This window comes from Mercenaria mercenaria, unplaced genomic scaffold (genome assembly GCF_021730395.1).
Source record: "Mercenaria mercenaria strain notata unplaced genomic scaffold, MADL_Memer_1 contig_2932, whole genome shotgun sequence".
NCBI classification, from domain to species: Eukaryota; Metazoa; Mollusca; class Bivalvia; order Venerida; family Veneridae; genus Mercenaria; species Mercenaria mercenaria.
This window is the reverse complement of record NW_026461025.1, coordinates 1-26,661: the sequence shown is the minus strand read 5'-3', so window position 1 is coordinate 26,661 and position 26,661 is coordinate 1. Positions and strand designations below refer to the sequence as shown.

Below are 26,661 nucleotides of genomic sequence, written 5' to 3'. Positions count from 1 at the left end.
TGGAGTAAATCAATATGTCTCCCACACCACTGTGTGGTGGGAGACATAGTTCTAAATAAAAGGGGGCATAATTCATGAAAAATTGGTGTCAGAGTTATGCACCTTGTGTCACATGATGTGGGTGATAAGGTGGAACATCTATCTTAAGTTTGAATCAAATCCATTTAGTAATAACTGAGATAATAGATTTTGGGATGTCACATTGCGATGCGACGGGACGCGACAAAACTGACTCCTATATAGCCCCCTTCCCCACTCCCAAACATGTTTGGTGGGGGTATAAATATAGCAATAATTTCCCAATATCTTAATATTTTCTTTTTTCATTCTGGTTGTAGTATCTGGAGGTTAATGCCTTTAAATGGAGAATTAGAAATGTTTATGACAGACAGACAGACAGACAAGACAAATCAATATACCTGCCCATATGTGGAGACACAATTTGACTAAAAGCACAAAAGTTGAAGAAACATAGCCTTGTGGTTATTGTTCAGTTGTTATAATAACCAAAGTAGTGAACTGAAACTTCAGCTTTAAGTGAAGATACATTGGTCTTTTAAAATAAGTATGGGTCTGAGAACTTAATAATGGAAAATAAACTTTGTGTTGTATGATAACAGACATAAATGAAAAATGAAAACTATATCTACAACTTAAACAGATATTAAAAGATATGATGAGATATTTTCCTATCATATCATGAACAACATAAAATGTTCTTTAAAACAATTTCTAAAAACCAGAAAACAAGTAAAAATGAAAAAAATAATCTTAAAATAAAAATCAAAGTACAAACAAAATGAGTAAATAATGATTCAATGGTAAAACTATACATACAAAGACTTAAGATTTTAAACAAGTGAGGTTTTTACATGTATGAACGTTGTCTATCTTTTTCATTTTAAAACATAGCCAACACTGTATTTGCTTTATTTCAAACTAGAGTTGTCACAGGAGTGACGAATTATACCCCCACAAAAACTAAGCCAATGTCAAAGCCGAACTTGCTTGACCTTTGACCTACTGACCACAAAATCAATAGAGGTCATCTGCTAGTCATATTCAACCTCCCTATGAAGTTTCATGATCCTCCGCCCAAGCGTTCTCAAGTTATTGTCCGTAAAAGGTTTAAATGACCTTTGGAACTCAAAATCAATATGGGTCATCGGCTTGACATGACCAACCTCCAGATTAAGTTCCTGATCCTAGTCCCAAGCATTCTCAAGTTATTGTCCGAAAACTGTTTAAATGTTCAGGGTCACTGTGACCTTGACCTGTGACCTACTGACCTCAAAATCATTAGGGGTCATCTGCTAGTCATAACCAACCTCCCTATCAATTTTCATGATCCTAGGCCCAAGCATTCCCCAAGTTAAACCATCCGGTAACCATTTAACTGTTCCAAGTCACCTTGACCTTTGACCGACTGACCTCAAAGTAGAACTTGACCTGTATTTCATAATCTTACACTGGTGTACCAAAATTTACTATCCTAGGCCCAAGCGTTCTCAGTTACCATCCGGAAACCATTCACCTGTTCCGAGTCAATGTGACCTTGATCTTTGACCTACAGACCTCAAAGTCGAACTTGACCTGCATTTCATGATGTTACACCTGTGTGCCAAAATTTATGATCCTAGGCCCAAATTTTGAAATCGTCCCGGTCCTACTATCAAGAGACAGCGCGCTCCATCACCTCGATGCTGGCTAGTATAACAGGGCATACCAGGTCCTGAGGAAACTAGATCTATCACTGGAGTGATTAATACCCCTGCAATACTGCTTTGTCAGAGGAAACAGAGGTATGGGTGCCCCACACACACCTTCTTTCACTGAAAATAAGTCATACTCATCTACACAAATGCATCAAAACTTCAGCTAGAAATTTTAAGTTTAAAGGAGTATAATCAAGAACTATTTCTGCCAGAGTAATGGACCTTGTGACATATGATGTGGGGGATGACACTGGGCAATTACTTTAAGACTGAATCAAGTCCATTTATTAATAACAGATATAGGCGGAAAGTGCATAAAATTTTAACCAGAAATTTAATGTAAAATGGGGTCATAATTCCCGACATAGATGAGCCAGAGTTATGGACCTTGAGTCATTTAAATTTGAATCAAATCCACCTAGAAATAACAGAGATAGAATGAAAATGCGTCAACATTTCAACATTACATTGTAAGTATAAAGGGGCCATAATTCATGAAAAACTGGTGCGACAGTTATAGCATTGGAGACTTATGATGTTGTGATGATGAGGAACAAATATTGTATGTTAACAGCAAATCCATAAAGCAATAACAGAGATAAAGGTAAAGTGCATCAAAATTTTAACCAAGCTGTGGTCGCAGACACAGATACCAACACAGTGGTATGGATACAGTATAGCTGAACTAAAATGTGCAATGTAATAGCAGTCATAACTATATATAGTCTGGTTTTAGATAAAACAAATACAATTTGTAGAAACTGTGTATCAGAAATCATAACATTAATCATCCCAAAATTGTGTTTTTAGCAGGAACAACCCTGCAATATATGATGGTGTTTTGCTTTTCATATTAGCATACATAGCTTGACTTGTTTTGTTGAAAGTCTCATATCAAGGTTACTGATACGTATCAACTTCACACGCTCTGGATTCCCTGCATTAAAAACACGATAAATATGAAAACTGCTCTTCATTTGGTTTGCAAATCTGACCTGCTGCACTGATATTTCAAACACTTCTTTACTCTCGGACACTGTGCTCTTCACCTCTATGTAATTTCTGTGCCCACCGTCATCACCTTTAAGCTGAATCTCAAAATCAAATGGAAATCCTGTCTCTTCCTCACAATTTTTCCATGAGTAATCCTGTATGTTTCCGAGTTCTTTCTGTTTTTGCAGATACTGGGCTACAAGGGCTTCACCCCAATGTCCTACATCATTTTCACCAATTCCTTCTTTCAAGGTCATGCTATCAATGATACAAATGTCTTTCCCAGACCCAAGGTCATCATATGTGTATTCTGTTGCCATGTTACTCCAGAAAGGATCACCTGCAACATTTCTCATCTTTAAATGATCTTAATACTTAACATGGTACCTTATAATGGAAAGGCGTCAACATTAGATTTATTTTATTTTCAAAGTAAACAAAGAATAATGTGCAAAAAACATTGTTGATATGACACAGACTGAAGAATGATATAACTAATAAATGACCTTACAAAATAAGTGAAATACTGGCACATATTTACATTAAAAACACTCACAAATTATAGGAGTATAGAACATTTGTATCAAGCATAAAATAAATGAAGCATATCTATGATGAATTTTAAATGAACAAACCTGTTATGTGTTGTCCTCTGCCAAGGTTCTGCTTTTCCTGGTATTTCTTTGCCTCACACAGCCCAGGTGAATCTGCAGTGATAGTTTAGGATAAAATGTGAAATGATGAGAAGCCGTGTATAAAGCTGTAAGGTATTTCAAATAAATATATACAGTACATAGTAGATTACCATAGGATTACCATTTTCCTACATGAAAAACAATCATACAGCAAATAAATTTGTACCTGGAGTCAATAAAGCCTTTTATGTTATAATAAGAAAGTTTCAAGTAAATGCAGGGTTTTAACAATAAAACTTTCTAATTAAAGTTTACTTCTTTTCAGTGTTGTTAGAGACTCTAAGATGTGTTAACACAAGAATGGAGAATAAAAAATGTCAAACCACCTTATCAGAAAAAGTCTGACAAAATGTAAGCAAAGATTAGAATTAATAACGGAACGTTTATACTGCTTATGTCCATACCTTAATCTCATACACTATACTTACTAGCAACAAAATTTAAAGAATGTATAGCCTTTCATAACCATTTAGCAAAATGTAGTCAGATGAATGATCGAATTCACAGCCCCTGGTCAGATAGCCACATTTTCCATAACTAAACTTTCTGCTCAGGACAGTACATAATTAAGTCATGCATAAGAAACATATGTTTGCATCTTTTTCAAAATGTAATACTAAAAGACATGCTCTTACTTGCACTGATGTGTGGCCGCTCTTCTAGACCGTTAACTAAACTATGTTGATCCTCTGTACCAGAAACTGCACTTTCTCTTATTTGATTTTTTGCATTTGAAAGATCTGTTTTGGTGTCTTGGCCTGCAAAGTTACACAGAAATATAGGCGTATCTGTTAGATTAAAACCCAAATTGCCTTTCCTATTTTCATGGCATAGAAAGACTCTAGGTATATTAGGCAACTGATGCTCATGCTTTACTTGGTGTATATAAATAGGCTGACAACCATTTCATACATGTATGTTGTCTATAAATATTATATATAGCATGACAGGATTATTATGCACACCTTCCAATATTGCAGAAATTCAACATTTTCAACGTATGTTTTTTTTATTGAATATACATGAAATGATAGAGTTAGGAAATGCTGGTACAGACGTGCTTCTTCTGTACACACTTCAAGTTTACAGTTTTTGTAAAGTTTCAAATATCATAATAGATACAAAAGGGCCATTATTGCATTAAGATGCTCTCCTGACATTGACCTTTTGACCTTTAATAAATGTCATGACACAATGTATCATTAATGCAAAAAACTTTGTTTAATGACTTCATGAGAAGTTGTGAAAAGATTTGTTTGTATTCTTGGCGCAAACATTTGAATAAGCTTGAGGAATGTTCATATGAGGATGATGCAGACCGAATTTGGTGAAGATCAATCAACTGGTTAATGAGAAATTGTTTAAAGCTATTTTCTATCTTTTAGCTCTTGCTGCCCCTAAAAGGAGCCAAACACAACTAGAAGATGCTTTTGTAGAAAAGCGCATTTCTCCCCCAATGCATAGTCATTTAGGCAAAACGTCAATAGGGGACAGAAGCGAAAGTCAAAGAGACACTGATGGTTGGCTGCAATAGAGATCATCTACTTGGCATGTCCAATCATTCCACTAAGTTTCAATATTCTGGACCTAGTGGTTCTCAAATTATTGATCGGAAAGAGTTTTCTATGTTCAGACACCTTTGATGGAGTGACCCTAAAAACAAAAGGGGTCATCTACTCTGTAACTCCTATCACCCTATGAAGTTTGAAGGTTCTAGGTCAAATGGTTCTCAAGTTACCGACTGGAAATGGATTTCCATTTTCTGTCTGCTGCGACCTTGATCTTTCACACAGTGACCCCAAAATCAATAGGGGTCATCTATTCTGCATGTCCAATCATCCTATGAAGTTTCAACATTCTGGGTCAAATGGTTCTCAAGTTACTGACCAGAAATGGTTTTCCATGTTCAGGCCCCTGTGACCTTGACCTTTAACAGAGTGACCCCAAAATCAATAGGGGTCATCTTCTCTGCATGTCCAATCATCCTATGAAGTTTCAACATTCAAATAATCTGCTGAACAACCAAAATGGCCCCTTAAGGGTCTACCCCCTTAGTTTTAGACACATTGTGTAATTGGTCATTTATTGAAAACAAATTTTTTACCTCCTCTGAGGCCCTGTGATTCATTTACAGCAAAAAACAAGGGGCCATGGCCTCTTGTTGTAGACTGGCCCTCTGGTCACCTGTGGGGCACTAAAATGGCCCGCAAACCAAGTTTAGTGGCACGGACGGACGGACAGGGCAAAAACGAAAAACAATGTCTCCCCCAGTGGGGATATTACGGATAACCCAGTAATATAACTTCTTTAATCTTCCACAATGAATTTTACTGCCTTGCTTGAGTGATTGTATAAATCTCAAACTCGTTTATCTCAATTCTCGAAGACATTTTTAAGTCCAATCCTGAAAAAATGTGATAAAATATCATTTTAAGTCAAATTTCGTTTATCTCAAAGTAAAACCCTCGATCCCTTAGAATCCAACTATATACATGTATATAGGGAGAGATTTAGAATGTTAGTATGAAAATAACAGGCTTGTATCACTTTACGAGACCAAGATGAAAAAAAAAGAACTAGCTAACATTCTTACTGTTAGTGGCATGGCCTATTTCTGCTGTTGGGCGAGTCACAGCTTGATTTGACTGTGCTTCAAAGTTTCGGATTTCACCAGATCTATTGGCTTGTCCACTATCGTCCTTGCACAGTCCACCTGCAGACACTGGTGCAATTTGTCCACTTTGTAGAGCATTGTCTCCAGATCCAACCTGGACCGAGAACATTCCAAAGTTTTGGCCGAGGTCTATTTGTCCTGGTACTGGTACAGTAGCTGCAATAACATCAGTACTATCTACATTATCTCCAGCTCCAAGTTTCAGCATTTTGCCATCAGAATCATGTTCTGGGGTTACCATTCTGATGTTAGCCGGAAGATCCTTAACTGACTTCATATATTCCTTCCCTTGAGGTGGAGGCCATATATTGGATGCCGTCATCTCAGATGCTGCTGAAATGTAAAATTCTGTATTTTGCCTTAATGTAATAACCACATTTACATGTACTTTAGCATATTTGTATATACATTATAGTGCTTGATAAATCCTATAGCTCAACTATAATATTGTATTACTTAGTAATAGCCTGCAACTGATATGTAAATGTTGCTCTACTTCTGACATAAAGACCACAATGAGTGAAAAAAATTTCACATTTTGGCAAATTTGATTCAGAAATGGTTATGTAAGGAAAATGTCAGAGTTATTATTTTGAAAATAGTGCCGGTGTTTTCTGACAAGAATACTAAATAAATACAGACAGGTATTGTGTGTGTTGGGGAAGTGTTTGTAAAGGGTCACCCAAGAAACATTTGTATAAAATTATTTCAAAATTGGGGCCACAGTTTCATACAAGAAAATTTTCAAAGTTTCCAAAATATACATATATGGAAAAGTGACCACACCCCCTGGCGGCTATCTTTTTTGAGGAATCGGAATATTTGAACAACTTTTGTAGAGGGTAACACAAGGACCATTTGTGTGAAATTATTTTAAAATCAGGCAAGCAGTTTCATACAAGAAGATTTTTAAAGTTTCCTCAATTAGAAAAGTAACCATGCCCCCTTGATGGCCATGGTTTTTAATGAGTCGGAATTATTCGAACAATCTTGGTAGAAGGTTACATACACAATTTGTGTGTTTTTTTTCAAAACCAAACTAGTGGTTTAGATGTAATTTTAAGATTTTTCTATTTTTAGCTCTGGTGGTCCAATGTGCAATCAAGCAAAACGGTTGAAAATAATTGGAAGAAGACCACACAAGGAACATCCAGGCCATGTTTCATCAACTTCCACCACATGGATTCAGTAGCGGTGTTGTTTGAAGAGAAGTGTGAACAGACGGACACCAGATGGTGAATGATCACAATAGCTCACCCCTAAGCACTTTGTACTCAGATGAGCTAAAAAGCATTAATTTAACTAACCTCTAGACTGGGTCCTGTTGGGATTAGCTACTGGAGGCCAAGCCCTTATTTCAAATGGTCCTTCCTCTTGACCTGCCTTCTCTGGTGTACTTTCTGCGTCAGTTAGGTTATCTTCATGTAAACAACACGTATAAATAATCTGTATTATTCCTCTTAAACTACAATCAAACCTGGTTATTTTCACAATGTTTAACTTCTTTTGGTAATTGTTTTCTTTACTAAATGAATCAATTGTCTAATTTAATCATTATAATATGTGTGTTGTTTTACAGACTGATACTGGTTGGAAAAAGAACTTCCATGTAAAGTAAGATACACTTACCTGCTTCCTTTTCTTCCAGCTTGTCTTCTTCTGGTAAAACAGGAGCTTCCACATTCCATTTCTCTTCCTCAAGAATATCAATGTCATCAGCATCATATCTCTGAAGGAGGCCTTCTACTGGCTCCTCTGATACTCCAGATATTATATCAGACAGCTCAGACAAGAAAGACCTAAAATATACATACCTAGACTAAGTCCTGAAAACTTCTTCCATCATATAACTTTCTTTAGCTTCAACAACTCCTCTTAAGTGATAATACAAGATTCAGTTACAACTTGATGGTGGTTTAAGTATGAGTTCAACCAGCTGTTTAAAGGAATCATTGTAAGGGCAAAAACCTGAACATAAATATGTCATTCATTGTTGGCTTAATTTATACATTTAACAAGTGAATGAAGTACTGCCATGCAATACAATGTCCCCTACTAGAAGGGTGATCAATTATCTCAACTGCAGTATAATCTAATGATCTTATATCTGTCAATGATGTACATACAATATTGTCATGTTCTATACTTAAATATCCAGACATGGATGAAAAAGCTACATACAGGACAAGAAAAGTGACCTAAAATATTTTAGACTGGACAGAAAAGATCAATGTTGACTTTTGACCTCTGCGTGTGACCTTGACCTTTAAGCAAATGGTCTGGGTTTTGTGCAAGACACATTTGTTTTATTATGGGAAACATCTGTGCCAAGTAATACTAAAATCCTTATGGATGACTGGTATGACCAAACAGGAAACCTACTGGCCTTTGACCACCACATGTGACCTTGGCCTTTGGGCTATTGGTCTAGGTATGTATGGAAATGTACAATCCCACAGTCCCTGAAATTGGTTTTCAGTCATAAGGGACTCATAGATTAAAGAAGTCTTTCATAGGGGACTCATAGATTAAAGAAGCCTTTTCATAGGGGACTCATAGATTAAAGAAGCCTTTCATAGGGGACTCACAGAGTAAAGAAGCCTTTCATCATAGATTAAAGAAGCCTTTCATAGGGGATTCATAGATTAAAGAAGCCTTTCATAGGGGACTCATAGATTAAAGAAGCCTTTCATACAGGACTCATAGACTAAAGAAGCCTTTCATACGGGACTCATAGATTAAAGAAGCCTTTCATAGGGGATTCATAGATTAAAGAAGCCTTTCATAGGGGACTCATAGATTAAAGAAGCCTTTCATAGGGGACTCATAGATTAAAGAAGCCTTTCATACGGGACTCATAGACTAAAGAAGCCTTTCATACGGGACTCACAGATTAAAGAAGCCTTTCATAGGGGACTCATAGATTAAAGAAGCCTTTCATAGGGGACTCATAGATTAAAGAAGCCTTTGCAACATTAATAACAGCACTTGTTTGACAGCAAAGAGTACCTGCTAAAAACCCAGAGTTCAATGATGCTTGATAAAATCACAAAAAAAAAATAGATTGCCTAGCAGGCTTTAAAGCATTAAATACTTACTAAATAGATATATTTAACACAAACCTGAGTAAATTGTTACAATCTGCATTTCCCCTACTGAAGTATCTCGCAATTTCCCTTACAATCTCTTTGAAGTTAGTCAGATGTTCCCGGTGGAAGTAGAATTCTGGAAGATGTATTATACATTTCTCTTGCTGGATAACAAATGTGTCATTTGACAAGTTTGGTAACCAGTAGCTCACTTCTAGATGGCCCGTCTGTGAAATCAAATAAATTCATATTTAGACCTACTGTAGTTTCAAATGATATCATTTTGTTTTGAGCAAAACATACAGTTTTGACAATAAAAGCCTTTAAAAAAAACATGTTTATATCTGAATGGCATACATAATTGATAATGATGATGAAAATGAAGTAAACTGTTACTTAAGTCTAAATAGGACTTTTACCGATCAAATCTTTCCATTCATTCTGATATCTTGTATCATTGCTTAGTACTTCCTTCTTGCACCTTTAAAACATAGTATGAATAATTCAGAATACTTTGACACTGTCCATATAAAACAAAGGAAAAAGCTATATATTTAAGCATATTGTTTACTCCAGACCCTCAATATATTCACACATAACAGAAATGCACTTTTCCACCTGAGCTATCCATGACCTTAAAGCCGCAAAGTACTCTGCCCTTGGTATACTACACAGACACTGATACACTACACTACCAGGGGCACTTCTGGAACTGTAGCGATACCCAGCAAGCATTTTTTTCAGCAAAGGGAAGAGAAACAAGTTCTAGATCAGAGGAGGAAGAAATTTTTTTTAAAGGAAAGCTAGATGTGTGTACATAGTACACATGTGACCCCCTCCCCCAACCCCCTACTCCTGTACATGGTTTCATGACTCTAGGTGAAATATTTTTTAAGACGTTTGCAACACAAACTTTTAAGAACTTTATATGTATTTTTCACTAAGTGAAGGACCCAAATTCTGGCCTAGCTGAATGAAACCCGAATAGAACACCAGTTGCACAACTTCACATGCTATAAAACAATCCTCTAATGATTTATGATTCTTAAGTATATTTTGAGATACATGGGGCACAAACATTTATATTTTTAACAAGCCAAGGGCCAAAACTCTGGTCTTGCAAAGTGAAATAAAACAAGGCAGTCTAAAAGACACCATCGCTGTTATGGATAGTGAAAGGGTTGATGGTACTGGGTGGAAGCATTGATGTTGTTCTATTATATTTTATAGTCCATGTGTGACAACATCAATGATTTTGAAAATCCTTCAAGGGGTTTAGGAGATACAGAGCGGACACAAAATGGAAGACTCAAACCTTTGACCTTGAGTTGTGACCATGACCTTTAGCTGACATGGCTGACTCATGAGTTCTGCACATTGTCATGATGAGGTGATCACTTGGCCCAAGTTTCATGAAAATCCTTCAAGGGGTTTAGGAGATAAAAAGCGGACAAAAAATGGAAGGCTCAAACCTTTGACTTCAAGCTGTGACCTTGACCTTGAGCCGACATGGCTGACTCATAAGTTCTGCACATCGTCTTGATGAGGTGATCATTTGACCCAAGTTTCATGAAAATCCTTCGAGGGATTTAGGAGATACAGAGCGGACACAAAATGTTACAGACGGAGACCATTCCTATAACACCCCACCACTCGTGGCGGGGGAATAAAAATCAACTCAGTTGCACAAATTCACATGCTGGATAATATTCCTGTAATGTTTCATAATACTTTTTGAGATACATGTGACACAACTTTAGGCCTTTTTATGCATATTTTTGACTAAATCAAGGACTATAACTCTGGTCTTGCTGTGTAAGATCCAAATTAAACCCCTGGTGCACAACTTCCTATGCTGAATAACAATACTGTGAGGTTTATGAAAGGATGCTGATGTTTTAGGGCCCACTACACCAGGTAGATCTTGGACTCTAGATTCTCCCTTATTAATATTCTTATCCATCCATGGACTGTGGCTTTGGGTGGGGAATAATCACCATAATGTTTTAAATTCTTGCAGACTCTGCCTGACAGGTATGTTAGGAGAGCAATGCATCTTTCTGTAGGACCTAATTTCCTTCCTGCCTGGAGCCTCTATGCTTACAATAAAATACCAGTGTATACAAGTGTGGTGTGTTAAAATGCTTGTAAGTCAGCTATATTAAAACAAATTATCTTGAAATTTTCCATGTACGTGAACCTCCCAAGACGTTCATTGTACTTGTATACCTGTTTGTATTTAAGGACAGTACTCTCAAATTCTTTTTGAATTCCGATCATAAATGCCAATCCCAACAGATGTTTTTCTTTGCTTACAGGACCACATTTATTTCATTAATGGTTAATCTGACGGACAATCAATTCCAAGTATACGTTCCATATACATGTATAATGTCTTTATTGTAAGAAAGAAGGATATTACATCATCAAGTAACATTAATCACTATAAATATTGACCTGGTAAAACTTTCCATCTGCCAATATTTTTCTGACGTTAGTCTGTTCCAAACTTTGGTAAACTTCATCAAACTTTGCAATTAAATACTGCTGAAGAACTGGAACTATTTGGCTGAAATACATCTGCATTTGTGGACAAGGTGATATCATTTCTGGAGTTGGTCTAATATCCACACATTCACTTAATTTCTTGATACTGCATACTTCAACCACAACATTTATCATTTCCGGTTGTATATGACAGTCTGCAACTATTAAAAGAGAAACAAGACCTGTCAATAAGACAGCACAATTTACTATTTCACAATTTCTTAGTGGAACAAGGGCCATAACTTGGCAAAACATATGTTACTGAGGGAAGAACAAACTTAAGTTTTATTTTATTTATTTATTTTGATGGGCTTAACGTCGCACTGACACAATTACAGATCATATGGCGACTTTCCAGCTTTGATGGTGGAGGAAGACCCCAGGTGCCCCTCCGTGCATTATTTCATCATGAGCGGGCACCTGGGTAGAACCACCGACCTTCTGTAAGCCAGCTGGATAGCTTCCTCACATGAAGAATTCAATGCTCTGTGTGAGGCTCAAACCCACATCAATGAGGGGCAAGTAATTTGAAGTCGGTGACCTTAACCACTCAACCACGGAGGTCCCTAAGTTTTATCAAGGCAATGAAAACAATTTGAATGCAAAACTTCATGTAAAATCTTCACATTAAATAAGGGCTATAATTTTAATAAATTCAAACCAAGACCAGTCTAACTTAGTTAAGTATGTTAGGTGAGATACAGCTTGACAATATTTTCACAGACATTACTAGGTCTAATTATAAAGGGCCATACGTATATTTAATTCAATTTAGAGTTATCACACTTGGTTACTTCAGTAGGACTGATGACCAGAAAGCACTGTGTGAAGTTTCAATCTAACACATACAGTTGTTACTCAGATACAGCTTGGTAGTTAGTTTCAAGTGAAAGTTTTATCAAATTTTTAAGTTGAAAATCAGCTGTAACTTACATAAAATTCAGCTACATGCTACCTAACATTTATTTCATCAGGTTTCATGACTGGGAAGCTTTGTGTGAAGTTTCAGTCCAACACATATAGTTGTTTTTGACATAAAGCATGATAGCTAGGTACTTGAATTTTCTTAGTCAAAAATGGGTCATAACTGGTAACAAATTCAACCAAAAGTTAAAATATCTTGGTTATTCAGTACGTTTGGTAATTAACTAGGATTGAATAGTGAAGTTAAAATAGAAATTAACTCTTTAATTAGAGAAATGCTATCTATAACAAGCAGTACTGTCAGAAAATTGGTGTATAAACTATAATTATGTGGACTCGAATTACTTGTGTTGACAGACCCTAATGGAGATCTACATAATTCCCTTACAAGTCAGTTTTTTTTACACTGAAACTTTTCAGTTTTTAAAGATGGAGGAGACTCTATGTGCCGTTCCATGCATTATTTCATGCCCAGGTGGGGACCTTAGTAGAACCATCAACATTACCTAAGCCTGCTGAATGGTTTTCTCATAATGAAAGAATAATACATCCCAAGCAAGTTTTTGAACCACAGGGGTAAGAACAAACGCCAACTGACATTAACCACAGGGGTGAGGGCAAACACCAACTGACATTAACCACAGGGGTGAGAGCAAACGCCAACTGACATTAACCACAGGGGTGAGAGCAAACGCCAACAGACATTAACCACAGGGGTGAGGGCAAACGCCAACTGACATTAACCACAGGGGTGAGAGCAAACGCCAACTGACATTAACCACAGGGGTGAGGGCAAACGCCAACTGACATTAACCACAGGGGTGAGAGCAAACGCCAACTGACATTAACCACAGGGGTGAGAGCAAACGCCAACTGACATTAACCACAGGGGTGAGAGCAAACGCCAACTGACATTAACCACAGGGGTGAGAGCAAACGCCAACTGACATTAACCACAGGGGTGAGAGTAAACGCCAACTGACATTAACCACAGGGGTGAGAGCAAACGCCAACTGACATTAACCAAAGGGGTGAGAACAAACATCAACTGACATTAACCACAGGGGTGAGAACAAACGCCAACTGACATTAACCACAGGGGTGAGGGCAAACATCAACTGACATTAACCACTGGGGTGAGAGCAAACACCATCTGACATTAACCACAGGGGTGAGGGCAAATATCAACTGACATTAACCAAGGGGTGAGAACAAACACCAACTGACATTAACCACAGGGGTGAGAACAAACGCCAACTGACATTAACCACAGGGGTGAGAGCAAACGCCAACTGACATTAACCACAGGGGTGAGAACAAACGCCAACTGACATTAACCACAGGGGTGAGGGCAAACACCAACTGACATTAACCACAGGGGTGAGGGCAAACACCAACTGACATTAACCACAGGGGTGAGAGCAAACACCAACTGACATTAACCAAAGGGGTGAGAGCAAACGCCAACTGACATTAACCACAGGGGTGAGGGCAAACGCCAACTGACATTAACCACAGGGGTGAGAGCAAACGCCAACTGACATTAACCACAGGGGTGAGAGCAAACGCCAACTGACATTAACAGGGGTGAGAGCAAACGTCAACTGACATTAACCAAAGGGGTGAGAGCAAACACCAACTGACATTAACCACAGGGGTGAGGGCAAACATCAACTGACATTAACCACAGGGGTGAGAGCAAACGCCACTTGACATTAACCACAGGGGTGAGAACAAACGCCAACTGACATTAACCACAGGGGTGAGGGCAAATATCAACTGACATTAACCAAAGGGGTGAGAGCAAACACCAACTGACATTAACCACAGGGGTGAGGGCAAACATCAACTGACATTAACCACAGGGGTGAGAGCAAACGCCACTTGACATTAACCACAGGGGTGAGAACAAACGCCAACTGACATTAACCACAGGGATGAGGGCAAATATCAACTGACATTAACCAAGGGGTGAGAGCAAACACCAACTGACATTAATCAAAGGGGTGAGAGCAAACGCCAACTGACATTAACCACAGGGGTGAGAGCAAACGCCAACTGACATTAACCACAGGGGTGAGAGCAAACGCCAACTGACATTAACCACAGGGGTGAGAGCAAACGCCACTTGACATTAACCACAGGGGTGAGAACAAACACCAAATGACATTAACCACAGGGGTGAGGGCAAATATCAACTGACATTAACCAAGGGGTGAGAGCAAACACGAACTGACATTAACCACAGGGGTGAGAGCAAACGCCAACTGACATTAACCACAGGGGTGAGAGCAAACGCCAACTGACATTAACCACAGGGGTGAAAGCAAACACCAACTGACATTAACAGGGGTGAGAGCAAACGCCAACTGACATTAACCACAGGGGTGAGAACAAATGCCAACTGACATTAACCACAGGGGTGAGAGCAAACGCCAACTGACATTAACCACAGGGGTGAGAGCAATCGCCAACTGACATTAACCACAGGGGTGAGAGCAAACGCCAATTGACATTAACCACAGGGGTGAGAGCAAACGCCAACTGACATTAACCACAGGGGTGAGAACAAACGCCAACTGACATTAACCACAGGGGTGAGAACAAACACCAACTGACATTAACCACAGGGGTGAGAGCAAACACCAACTGACATTAACCACTGAGGTCCCTTTACCATGTGTAGACTGATTAAAAGACACACAAGTAAATAAATATTGGCAATTTAAGTTTCATAGTTTTAACATATAAAACAACACTATTTATTAGGGATGGGAACGAATACTGAAATCAATATTCGAATATTCGGTTTGCCATATTCGAATATATTCGAATATTCGGTTTGTTTTAATGGAAGCTTTACATACTTATTAAGTGATTGGCATATACACAACGTATTCATTTGTTTAAAGCGTGGATCATCGTACGTAATAAGGCCAAAAAATGTTTGTTTCAGGTAACCCGATCCTACCTAGCAAAACCCGCCGGTCCTAGCGTTATATTTCACGATTCTGTCAGTATAATCATGAACATATTTAACTAATTTAGTGTTTTTGCTTCAAAATGATAGAAAAAATCAAAACGATTATAATTTAGACCGTCGCAATTTTATCTAAAAATAGCAGGTCGTCCCATTTAAACACGTGACGCGCTGTTGTTTTACCGCCGCCATTTTGAAAATTTTCAATCGGCGTGAAAAATCGTCGTTTAAAAAACAAATAAGGTAGACTTAAACCTCCTTCAACATGAACTTATGCACCAATCATAGGTTATTTCTTGATTTTAATATAAAGTACTTCAAAATTTAATTCAAATACCGCCGATTGCGGATGAAAACCGATTCTGCGGATGGTCTAAAATGGCCAACAAAATGTTGTGAAAAGATCGACAATATCTACAAGTTTGGTACTGTTTTCGAAAAAAAAAAAATTTCTACAACTTGTTACATAAAACAGGCGCCAATAAAAATGAACAGAAGAAAAAAAGATATCATATTTACGCCTAATACAAACTGTTAATCCGTAGCGATGACCCCAGGTAATTATGCATTGCAATTTTCTTGTTAATTGGACATCTTTTGACATGCATCTGACACATTGACGCCTGTTGCAAACTGTTACTCCGTAACGATGGCCCCTGCCAATTATGCATTGCTATTTTCTTTTTAATTGGACATCTTTTGACACGCGACAAACAAACATGACATGGTTTTATTCTGTAGAATTAGCATGCTCATATTGCCCAAAATCAATGATACTTATTTTGAAAAAAAAAAATATACAATAATTTACGAATATTCGAATTTCATTTTCATATTCGAATATTCGACCGGTTTTCGAATATTCGAATATTCGTTCCCATCCCTACTATTTATACTGAATGCTTTGCAATCAGGTTGTAGCAAAATATGTCTGTAAGAATATTTGTCGGAAGAACCCCAGAATGCAACCAAAGCAAATTAATAGCAGACTTTGTTCGATCAAGTTTGTTAGAGGTAATGAAAAATGCAACACTTTCATCCCACTAGCAATAGCTGAAGTGGAACTCGATGATAATACAACATGAAATGGACACCACGATCTCAGTACAGAGCAACTTTTACTGACAAAACCAACATCAGAGATAGTTAGGAAAATTCATTCTCTCTGATAGCTTCAACATAAATTCTACTGCACCTTTATTCCTATGTCCTCGCTGCACTATACCACCTCTACCTGTCCGTGATGTTCTGTTTATCTTATCTTCCATATCCAGAAAGTGAACACCCTGTTTATCAATAAACATTTTCTCCCATTCCCGATTGTCAGGGATCATTGGTTGGTCTTCTAGACTCACCCAAACCTGTTTGTTTGTTGGAAACACCTATAAATGCATTAAAATGTTTGTATTTGTATCCATTACTTGTTTATTTAAAATATCGGTTGTAAAGCGTAATTTTGTCAGTTTTCCCCATTACATAATGGGATGGGATATATGAAAACCAAATGATGAGCCAGAATATTGCTGTAGAATATTTCACAATTTTCCATTCACCTTCTTATTTTGTATATTTGACAATACTGTTAAGGGGAAATGTTAATATATAAGACTTTTCATCATGAAGACAATTTCACCATTGATATTATATTATACTATTTTCTAACTGTTAAGTTATTACCAAATATTACATTTAAAGATGAAAGTGTATTTCCATATACCTTTTGTTTTTTCAGCTTTCTCTTTACAAACATTTTAAGTGTGTCAAGGGCATTATTGCCTGCCTGTCCACCTGGTATACCGACTGGGGGAGTAACCAACATTTCACCAATTGTAGAGAAGATATATAGTACATCATTTAAAACATCTGTTTCCTTTGGTGAACTTGTACCGCAAAGGAGGCTCAGCAGTTTTATATACTCATCAAGCTTTGGCTGCACATCCAATTTCGCCTCTACTTTGAAGACTTCGATGAGATCTGGGCTGTCATTGTAAAACTCAGCTATGGTCGTTTTGTTACAAATCTCCGAGTGGAATTCTTCAAGAACCCGTCTGTGCTTAGCAAATAGTCCTGTCCTATCAACCAACCAAATTTCATTTTTGTTTAGCATTTTCCCAGGTACCACTATACCTCTTGCAACATTCGCAGCATTTTTATCTGGTACAAAGAACACTGGTTTCTCTTGTAACAAATTCTGAAATTCCTGTCGTGTTAATTGGGCACTTAGATATCGGTAGACATTTTTCATGTGTTCAAGTGTTGTACAAAACACAGCCGGTGAATCTTCATCCTTTCTTTCACTCCACAGCAACAACAAATCTTTTACTGTTTTCACTTCAACAGAACTTCTGATGCCAAGAAGCTGACAGAATGATCCTCCGATGGTTTTAGCATTCAAATAAAGAACTTTGTCAAACAGAAGACTCTGTACAACATCAGATTCAATGTATAAACCAGAAGGTTGTTTCATCACAATCTGCTTCTCACGCTTCAAGAAGCCTGTTACATCTTGTGTTGTCATGGTTTCCACAGCCGGCAACCAATCAGAAGTACGCAACAAAATGCTGAAGGAGGAGTCAGTTTCTTTCAACTTGTTTCCATCTTTATCTAAAACTTGTACCTTACAATATTTCGAAAACTGACTATCCCAGTGGCGGTCTAAATACGTGAACAAGTACCTCATTTGGTCAGCAAATAGAAGATCACTTCCATAACGGTTGTTCTTTATAAGGCCTTCTACCTCAGCACTGTAATAATCTTGTACAATAAACTCGTGCTCTTCTTTTGGCCATAAGACACTCTGACTTTTCCATAATGACTGTTCCTGTCAGATATATTTAAATGTGTAAACCATAAAACCCATTTGCACACCCAAAGGCATACACCAAAGACATTTGCATAAATTTTCAAACAATACTGTAATATAATGTGGTAAAAGTCTGAAGAACATCCAACACTGCAAGCAGAAGGAGTACAACATTATAACAGATTTTAGAATGAAAAGATGGGTATATGATAATGACTGTGTTTAGATTCAAAATTTAACAGTAAATCTTACGAACCAGTTCATCTCTTTTAATGTGTATGTCTCTCTTTCTGAATGAGAGAAAATTCTCAACCCCAAGCTTCCTCAAGAAATTTTGCCAACTAATGACCACAGACTGAGTACATGGGTTAGGAAGGTAGCAAGGATCAATGAGCGTCCAGTCATAACCTGCAATAATACAACTTTAATTCTATAAATAGTCTATAATATCTGTAAATTATTTCTGATGAATAACTTTAAATTAATGTGTTAAAATGAAAGTTGTTCAGGATTATGTCTGTTTAGCTGGATGACAGCATTACCATGACATTATGCATGAAAATCTGTTTGAAAATATTTGAGTAGAATGAACTCTGCACAACTTACGACATTTCATCAGAAATTAAACTGTTACAACTGTTGGTCGAAATGATTGTTACCACTTACCAGCTGCTTGTGATATGCATTAGTACAAGTATAGGAGTTAATGAGTACATTCAATAATAATAATCACGAGTACAGGACTGGTGTGTTCACTGTTAGGTAGTTAGATTCACATCCCTGCCCGGCCCTGTCTAAAAGCCCCGCTCAAATTTTTCATTGGTTAAAAAAATATATAACAACTTCCAGATATCCAAAATTTTATATCTTTCTTAAAATTGCATAAATCTCTTATTAAAACAGTATGTTTGACAAATTATGATGATGCAAAGACAGATTAACATTTTTTTACAGTTTGTGACATTATACATTACCATGATATTACATCTTATTAAAACAGATGAGAAATGTTCATGAAAAAATTGGCAGTATAAGACACTATTAGCAAACCTTTCATTCTCAGAAACATTTAGAAAATATATTTCTTACCTAAATTTGATTGTCATAGATCTTCATTGATTTTTGTCTGGACTTAACAACTGGGGTATTTACGCTAGTCAATAAACTGACAAGCCATTTTCACGTACAAAGCAGGCAGTAATACCGCACTATTTCATCAACAGGTGGTCAACATTTTCAGGAGTCAAACACAATATATATATTCAACATAAGCCTTAAGTGAGATTAACTGCATCAGTATACATAAAGGGAAAATCATTTGTAAAGATATTAAAACAACAATACTACTATCTTTCTAAAGACAATATATGATGTTACAAATGTTGACATGTTAAATAATTCTAAGTAATGTCTTAAAAAAGCTTCAAATGTGGATCTCTTTAATCGAGAGGGAATATCTCAACAAGAGGGCCAAGATGGCCCTAGGTTGCTCACCTGAGAAACATACCATAACAGTGTAAATATGCTTGACCTAGTTATTTCATGAAAACAAATATTCTGGCCAATTTTCATTAGGATTGTACTAAAAATGTGGTCTCTTGAGTTTAAACAAGTATTTTCTTTGATATGACCTAATGACTTTGTTTTTGACCCTAGATGATTCATATTCAAATGTGACCTAGATTTTATCAAGACAATCATTCTGACCAAATTACATGAAGATCAATTGAAAAATACAGCCTCTATGGCATACACAAAGTTTTTCTTTGATTTTTCTTTCGTATCTAGTGACCTACTTTTTAACCCAAGATGACCCATATTCAAACTCGACCTAGATTTCAACAAAGCAATCATTCTGACTTAATTTCATGAAGATCAATTGAACAATACAGCCTCTACCACATACACAAGGTTTTTCTTTGATTTGGTCTAGTGACCTACTTTTTGAACCCGGATGAACCATATTCAAACTCTATCTAAATTTTATCAAGGCAATCATTCTGACCAAATTTCATGAAGATCAATTGAAAAATACAGCCTCTATCGCATACACAATGTTTTTCTTTGATTTGACCTAGTGACCTAGTTTTTGACCCCAGATGACCCAAATCTGAATTCAATCTATATTTGATCAAGGCAATCATTCTGATCAAATTTCATGTAGATCAATTGAAAAATACAAGCTCTATCGCATACACAAGGTTTTTCTCTGATTTGACCTAGCGGCCTAGTTTTTGACCCCAGATGACCCATTTTTGAACTTGACCTAGATTTTATCAAGGCAATCATTCTGACCAAATTTCATTAAGATCAGTTGAAAATACGGCCTCTATTGCATACACAAGGTTTTTCTTTGATTTGACCTAGTGACCTTGTTTTTGACCTCAGTTGACCCATTTTTGAACTCGGCCTAGATTTTATCAAGGTTATTACTCTGACCAAAATTAATGAAGATCAGTAGAAAAATACAGCCTCCATCGCATACACAAGCTTAATGTTGACGGAAGACAGACGACGGGGACGCCAGACATCGAGCGATCAGGTGAGCTATAGTGATGGGCCGACAATTGGCGACAATCGGAAAATCGTCGACGTGGCATTCATGATCGCAATCGCCGACTTCATTTTTCCCTGACCGATTAATTACTTGGCACCTTAAAATGGATAATTTAGTTGTTTCTGGCCTTTTTCTTTCTAGTATTTAAGGTTCTTTGGGGCAATTACGCCAAGGGAAACTACTCTTCTGCATAAAATGGCTTCCTCTAACATCTCGAAAGTACCGTTAGTCGAGGTCATTTATGATCACCCAGATTTTGGAAGATATGTGGCTTTTACAAAATTAAGCCAGGAGAACCATTAATACAAACTCTGGACATCAGTATGGCAGTATGCATAGCATGCTGTAAGACTTACGCAAGCAAAAGTATTTTCAATTTTTAATTTTGTGGGACTGAAAACATTCCAGTCGTTAACTAATAATTAATAAATCGTTAACTAGTACTTCTGCTCCAAATAATTTTTAATTTAATTACACTATATCACTGGATTAACACCGTCTGTCTGCACCATGCTGGTGAAATTAAGATGAGTACCTGATTTGAAGTTTACTATCTTCACAAATATTTTACTTTTATGCTGTTAACCCTTTCCCACATCGATACGTTTATCACCGTATCTATCGATTACCAAACAGAAACGAATTGACCCGTGTCTATCGGTTCCCCGATAGAAACATATTATACCGATTAACGGCCATTTGAACAGAATCGTTTTATCCCGTGTCTCATAATCAATTGCTTTATTTCCGTTCTTTTCCTAAAGAAACAAATTCCGGATGTTTACTAACTCAAAATATGGGATTTCGTAATCATTATTTATGTACAAGATCATGTGGTTACTATTTAAATTTATCGAGTACTTTGCAAAGAAAGACAACGGGGTTTTTTCCTACATGTGCACGACGCTACGTCATGGAAAATTACTGAGAAAACTGCTTGCAACTGGCCGGTTCGCGGGCTTTCTTCGTTCTAAAAATAACAACCATTTAACATCAAAGTATTTTTAAATGTGTTAGGTCATGAAGGTCACGCGTGATACATGCAGATTTCCCCTAAACAACAATTTGTGTATACGATGGCTTGGAATTTATGGCCTTACATAAAGGGAAGTGTTAATCAAAACAGAAGGACCGCGGCTTTCAAATATTTTATGACACCCCAAGAGTTAATTGCAGCGGAAGTCACCCGTGATGTACCGACGTTTGATCATGAAAATATTACTTAATATTATCCTAAAAATATTTTAATTTTTAGCACAAGAATACTGTAGTCGGTTACGAGTCTCAATCTCAGCGATCTTTTTGCACTTTCAGAAATTTTACGATCCGTTATTTTTGTAGTGTTATTTAGTTTGATGGTTGTTTTTTTATATAAATACTTACTGATTCCGATTCGGAAGATAAGTCTATTAACTATAAATCAAACTTTCAAACATCAAAATAAAATTGTATATGAATTTCAATGTAAAAGTAATTCAAAACAGAATTTTATGCCTAAAAATATATATTCCCGTACTTTAATATTTTATATCTTCGAAACTCAAAGAGAAACTACAATAAATTTTGTATCATCGGAAAGAGAATTTAAATTGCTATAAACTTTATATTGACAAAAATAATGTCAATAATGACATTTTTAACATAAGTGTGTGTAATCACAAAATAATGCCAACACCTCTGTTCAGATAAGACAGTCACCTTTATCAGCCATATACCAATTATTGATTATTGATTATCACTTATCAGTGTTATGTAAAAGAGGTTACTTTGGCTTCTGTTCTGTGTGGTAAAGGGTTAACTTACTCCTGTAAATGAAGGGATACAATAGAAATATGGTATTTAATCTCTGTGCAGTTCATTTGTTAAGTAATGATATAAAACATACACTGCGAAGTGAACTTACAGATCTGCAACTAAAATAACCGATTATCCAATTATATCCGATTAATCGAATCGGTTGGCTTGTCCGATTATGCCGATTAATCGGATGGCAAATCTAACCGATTTGCCCATCACTAGTGAGCTAAAAACAAACATATGCCGGGTTGCCACTTTGTTGAGAAAATGAAATTCCCTAACTTTTCCTTGACTAAACCATACTTTTCACTGACCAATACCACCATTTTTTTGGCATCCTCCTCCCCTACAGCCATCCAATCCACCCTTTTATATTTATTTTGTTTCAGATATAACAAACTTTCATTAACAAATACCAAAAATATATACAATCTTCAAAATTCCAGAGTTAACATAAAAACGAAATTGATTCAAACACATTTAAATTATGTTTATACACAACTACACCAAAATGTGTTTGGAAATACTTATAAATACTGCTTGAAGACTGCCAAAGCCACTGAACATTTTAAACATTGAACCAGAATTTCATTTTTCCCTGACTTTTCTAAAATTTTGTTTTTCACTGACCATTATCAAGATTTCCCTGACAATTCACTGACACTGAAAAAAAAACAAAAATTTTCCTGACTTTTCAAGGTAAGTGGCAACCCTGATATGGACCTACACATCTAATTTCACTATATTTCAGCCCGTATGTTTTTTACAACAGTTACTGTATGGAGTTTCAATAAGTTTGTGAGAGGTTTAAAGAGTAGGCAGTTAAAAGACACAACAACATACACTGATATTATCAAATTAGCAATTTTTATGTAATCTGTCAACTTTTAAGCATGATTTGACCTCTGGTTGCCCTTGTTTCAAAAATAATAAATAATGAAAATAAAAAGTGCCGACACACCCCATTCCCCGCCCCCATCCCCCTACCTTCCCCACCCCTAAAATCAGTATCTCACATGAGCACTATAGAATCTACAGATTTACTTTCTCTGGCCTTAATAAGTAAGTTCTCCCTTTTCATCTGTTCAAGTTTAAGAACATGGCTTACCACTGAAGATTTCTTTCAGATGGATTTGGTTCCCATATTGTGGAGGGAAATGCACTGGTTCCAAGCTTGGATTTTTAAAGCCCTTGTTTGTCATTACCACAGCAACATCCTTGAACTCATCAAAGTTGCAAACAGACACCTGTTTTTCTGTTTGACCTTTTACATACACTAAATAGGATACCAGTGTTTCTGGCTGTTTTGACTGTATCAATAAAAAACATTTAGACCTTTTCATTATCAGGAAGCAAAACACAAATACATTTTTGCAAAAATCCAATACAAAACCATTTTACTTTTATGAGTAATATGCCAACTTGTCTTAGTACAAGACCTGCAAGTTTAAAATATAGTATGGCAAGAGCTCGTAGAACATGAAATGCACGCCTTGATGCATTCAGTAATTGCACAAGGAACAGAAATTATTTGGTCACTGCACACAAAAGTTCTACTGTTCTGGGTCAATGTGACCTTAACCTTTGACCTACTGACCTCAAAATCAATAGGGGTCATCTAGCTCAATATCAACATTCATGATCCTAGGCCCAAGCATTTTTGAGTTATCGTCCAGAAACTGTTCCGGCCAATGTGACCTTGAACTTCGACCTACTAGACTCAAAAGCGCTGGTCATGACCAACCTCACTATCAACTTTCATGACCCTAGGCCCAAGCATTCTTGAGTTATAATCCAGAAACTGTTCAACTGTTCCAGGTCATTGTGACCTTGACCTTTGATCGCAAAATCAATAGGTGTCATCTGCTGACCATAATCAACCTCACTATCAAGTTTCGTGATCCTAGGCCCAAGTGTTCTCAAGTTATCATATGGAAATGGTATAACTGTTCTGGGTAAATATGACCTTGAACTTTGACTGATTAACCTCAAAATCAATAGGGGTCATCTGCTGATTATGACTAATCTCCCTACCAACTTTTATGATCATAGAACCAAGCGCTCCTGGGTTATCATCAGGAAATCATTTAACTGTTCCGGGTCACTGTGACCTTGACCTTTGACCTACTGATCTCAAAAGCGAAAGGGGTCATCTGCTGGTCATGACCAACCTCCCTATCAACTTTCATGATCCTAGATCTAAGCGTTCTTGAGTAATCATCCAGAAAACATTTAACCGTTCTGGGTCACTGTGACCTTAACCTTTGACCTACTGACCTCAAAATCAATAGTGGTCATCTGCTGGTCATGACTAACCTCCCTATCAACTTTCATGATCCTAGGCCCAAGCATTTTTGAGTTATTTGATAACATTTTAAAAATTCAGGTAGTGCAACTCTTAAACTGATTCCTTAAACATCTATGATGCTACACATCTTTTTATACAAATATATGTCATTCAGACCAGGTAGTCTTCTGGTTTGTTTAAGAGAAATCCTACAAATATCAGCAAAAGTTTCACATGAACCAACATTCAATTATTTATACCATGAATTAATGACACAGATATCAGAAAATAACAGTTGTTTATTAAGTCTTTGTGGTTATCCTGCTTACCTTCCACAAGTCAGACTTAAGAACTGGTAATATATGATGATTTATCACATCAAAGGGAGATAACTGTTTGATTCCTAGTCTCTGTAAGAGTTTATGAACCTGACTGTTTACTTCATCATCACCTGTGTCCAGCAATAAGGGGTGTATGCTTTTCACATCTTGTTGTAAATAACATAATGGATCTGAAAGGTAACCATATACAATGATGGTAACTTTTTGCATTACAGCAGCATGTTGATATAAATCAAAATTACTGATCTGGAATCACTACTGGCAGTGAACTGATCAACTGTAGATAGTCAGTGCCTGTCCGTGCTGGAAATAATGCCTGGGATATTATCCCAAATCGCTAAGGTCACCCTATGACACAAACTGTTTTGATGTGACGTAAAAAACATCAGAACAGACAAACAATGCTTCTAGTATATCGGTGACAAACAAGGAAATGTAAAATAAGAAAACTCTATACACCTTTATTGTGTCCTAAGGGTATATAAAGAGCAATAAGAAATTAACTGGCTAGAAAATGAGAGAGCAAAGAGGTATTAGCTTGTCAAATAAACTACAATATTTATCAAAATTCAAACCTTTTTTGTTGTGTCTGTCAGCACTGGATATTTTTACTGGATAGAACACTGTTTTGTCTTGCAGCAAGACAAGTTCTCCATCAGAGAGAGGAAACATACGATGTGATTTAAGTGTTGTCAGTATCGTATCGTCGTGGTGAAATTCATCCAAGCTACGATATAAACATGCCATCCACTTTGAAATCAGGATTATGTCTTCCTCTTTGCCTATTCAAAATGTGACAAAATGTTGTAATAATTTTTGTGATGTCATTTGTAATGTAATTTAGCAGGATAATAAAGAATAAAGATATTTCTGTAATTCAACTGATTAAGAAATAAAATTATCTTAAAGTTACATCTTTATTTTTTCTAAAGTAAACATTTTTATATCAATGCGCAATATTAAAACTTACTACAATGTGTCCCCTTGTTCAGTATAAGGGCTTGTCCTAGCTGGAACAAATGGTCAGATGTCAGGGTCTCTATGCCTAGGCAAGAGGTCAAGGCAGGATTCATTATGGCAGCAACATCGTTATGAAGATAGAACAGATTCAGATGTTCCTCAAGTAGGTCAGCTGTGATAACACTCCGTACTAGTGGATCTCGAACCCTCACTGTCTGAGATGGCATTTTCCAGTTTATGACTCCTGGTCATGTATCAAAAAAATCCAAAATAACAATATACACCCGAAATTTTTGATC

The 26,661-nt window shown here is 36.7% G+C and overlaps 2 protein-coding genes across 2 annotated transcripts; both read right to left on the bottom strand.

Annotated features, from left to right (window-relative positions):
• Positions 1 to 2,563: 2,563 nt before the first annotated feature.
• LOC128552592 (uncharacterized) lies at positions 2,564 to 3,419 on the bottom strand. The gene is made up of 2 exons (XM_053533640.1): positions 3,344 to 3,419; positions 2,564 to 3,048 (listed from the first exon to the last, which is right to left on the bottom strand). Exon 2 carries the CDS (start codon positions 3,026 to 3,028, stop codon positions 2,564 to 2,566), a length of 465 nt encoding a protein of 154 aa, XP_053389615.1. The 5' UTR covers positions 3,029 to 3,048; positions 3,344 to 3,419.
• A 127-nt stretch (positions 3,420 to 3,546) lies between these two features.
• LOC128552591 (uncharacterized) lies at positions 3,547 to 26,589 on the bottom strand. Its single transcript, XM_053533639.1, has 14 exons — positions 26,373 to 26,589; positions 25,978 to 26,184; positions 25,391 to 25,572; positions 23,883 to 24,084; positions 18,677 to 18,828; positions 17,335 to 18,438; positions 16,813 to 16,999; positions 11,624 to 11,874; positions 9,200 to 9,393; positions 7,707 to 7,876; positions 7,385 to 7,495; positions 5,997 to 6,410; positions 4,039 to 4,161; positions 3,547 to 3,569 (listed from the first exon to the last, which is right to left on the bottom strand). Exons 1-14 carry the CDS (start codon positions 26,587 to 26,589, stop codon positions 3,547 to 3,549), a joined length of 3,537 nt encoding a protein of 1,178 aa, XP_053389614.1.
• Between the last annotated feature and the right edge of the window lie 72 nt (positions 26,590 to 26,661).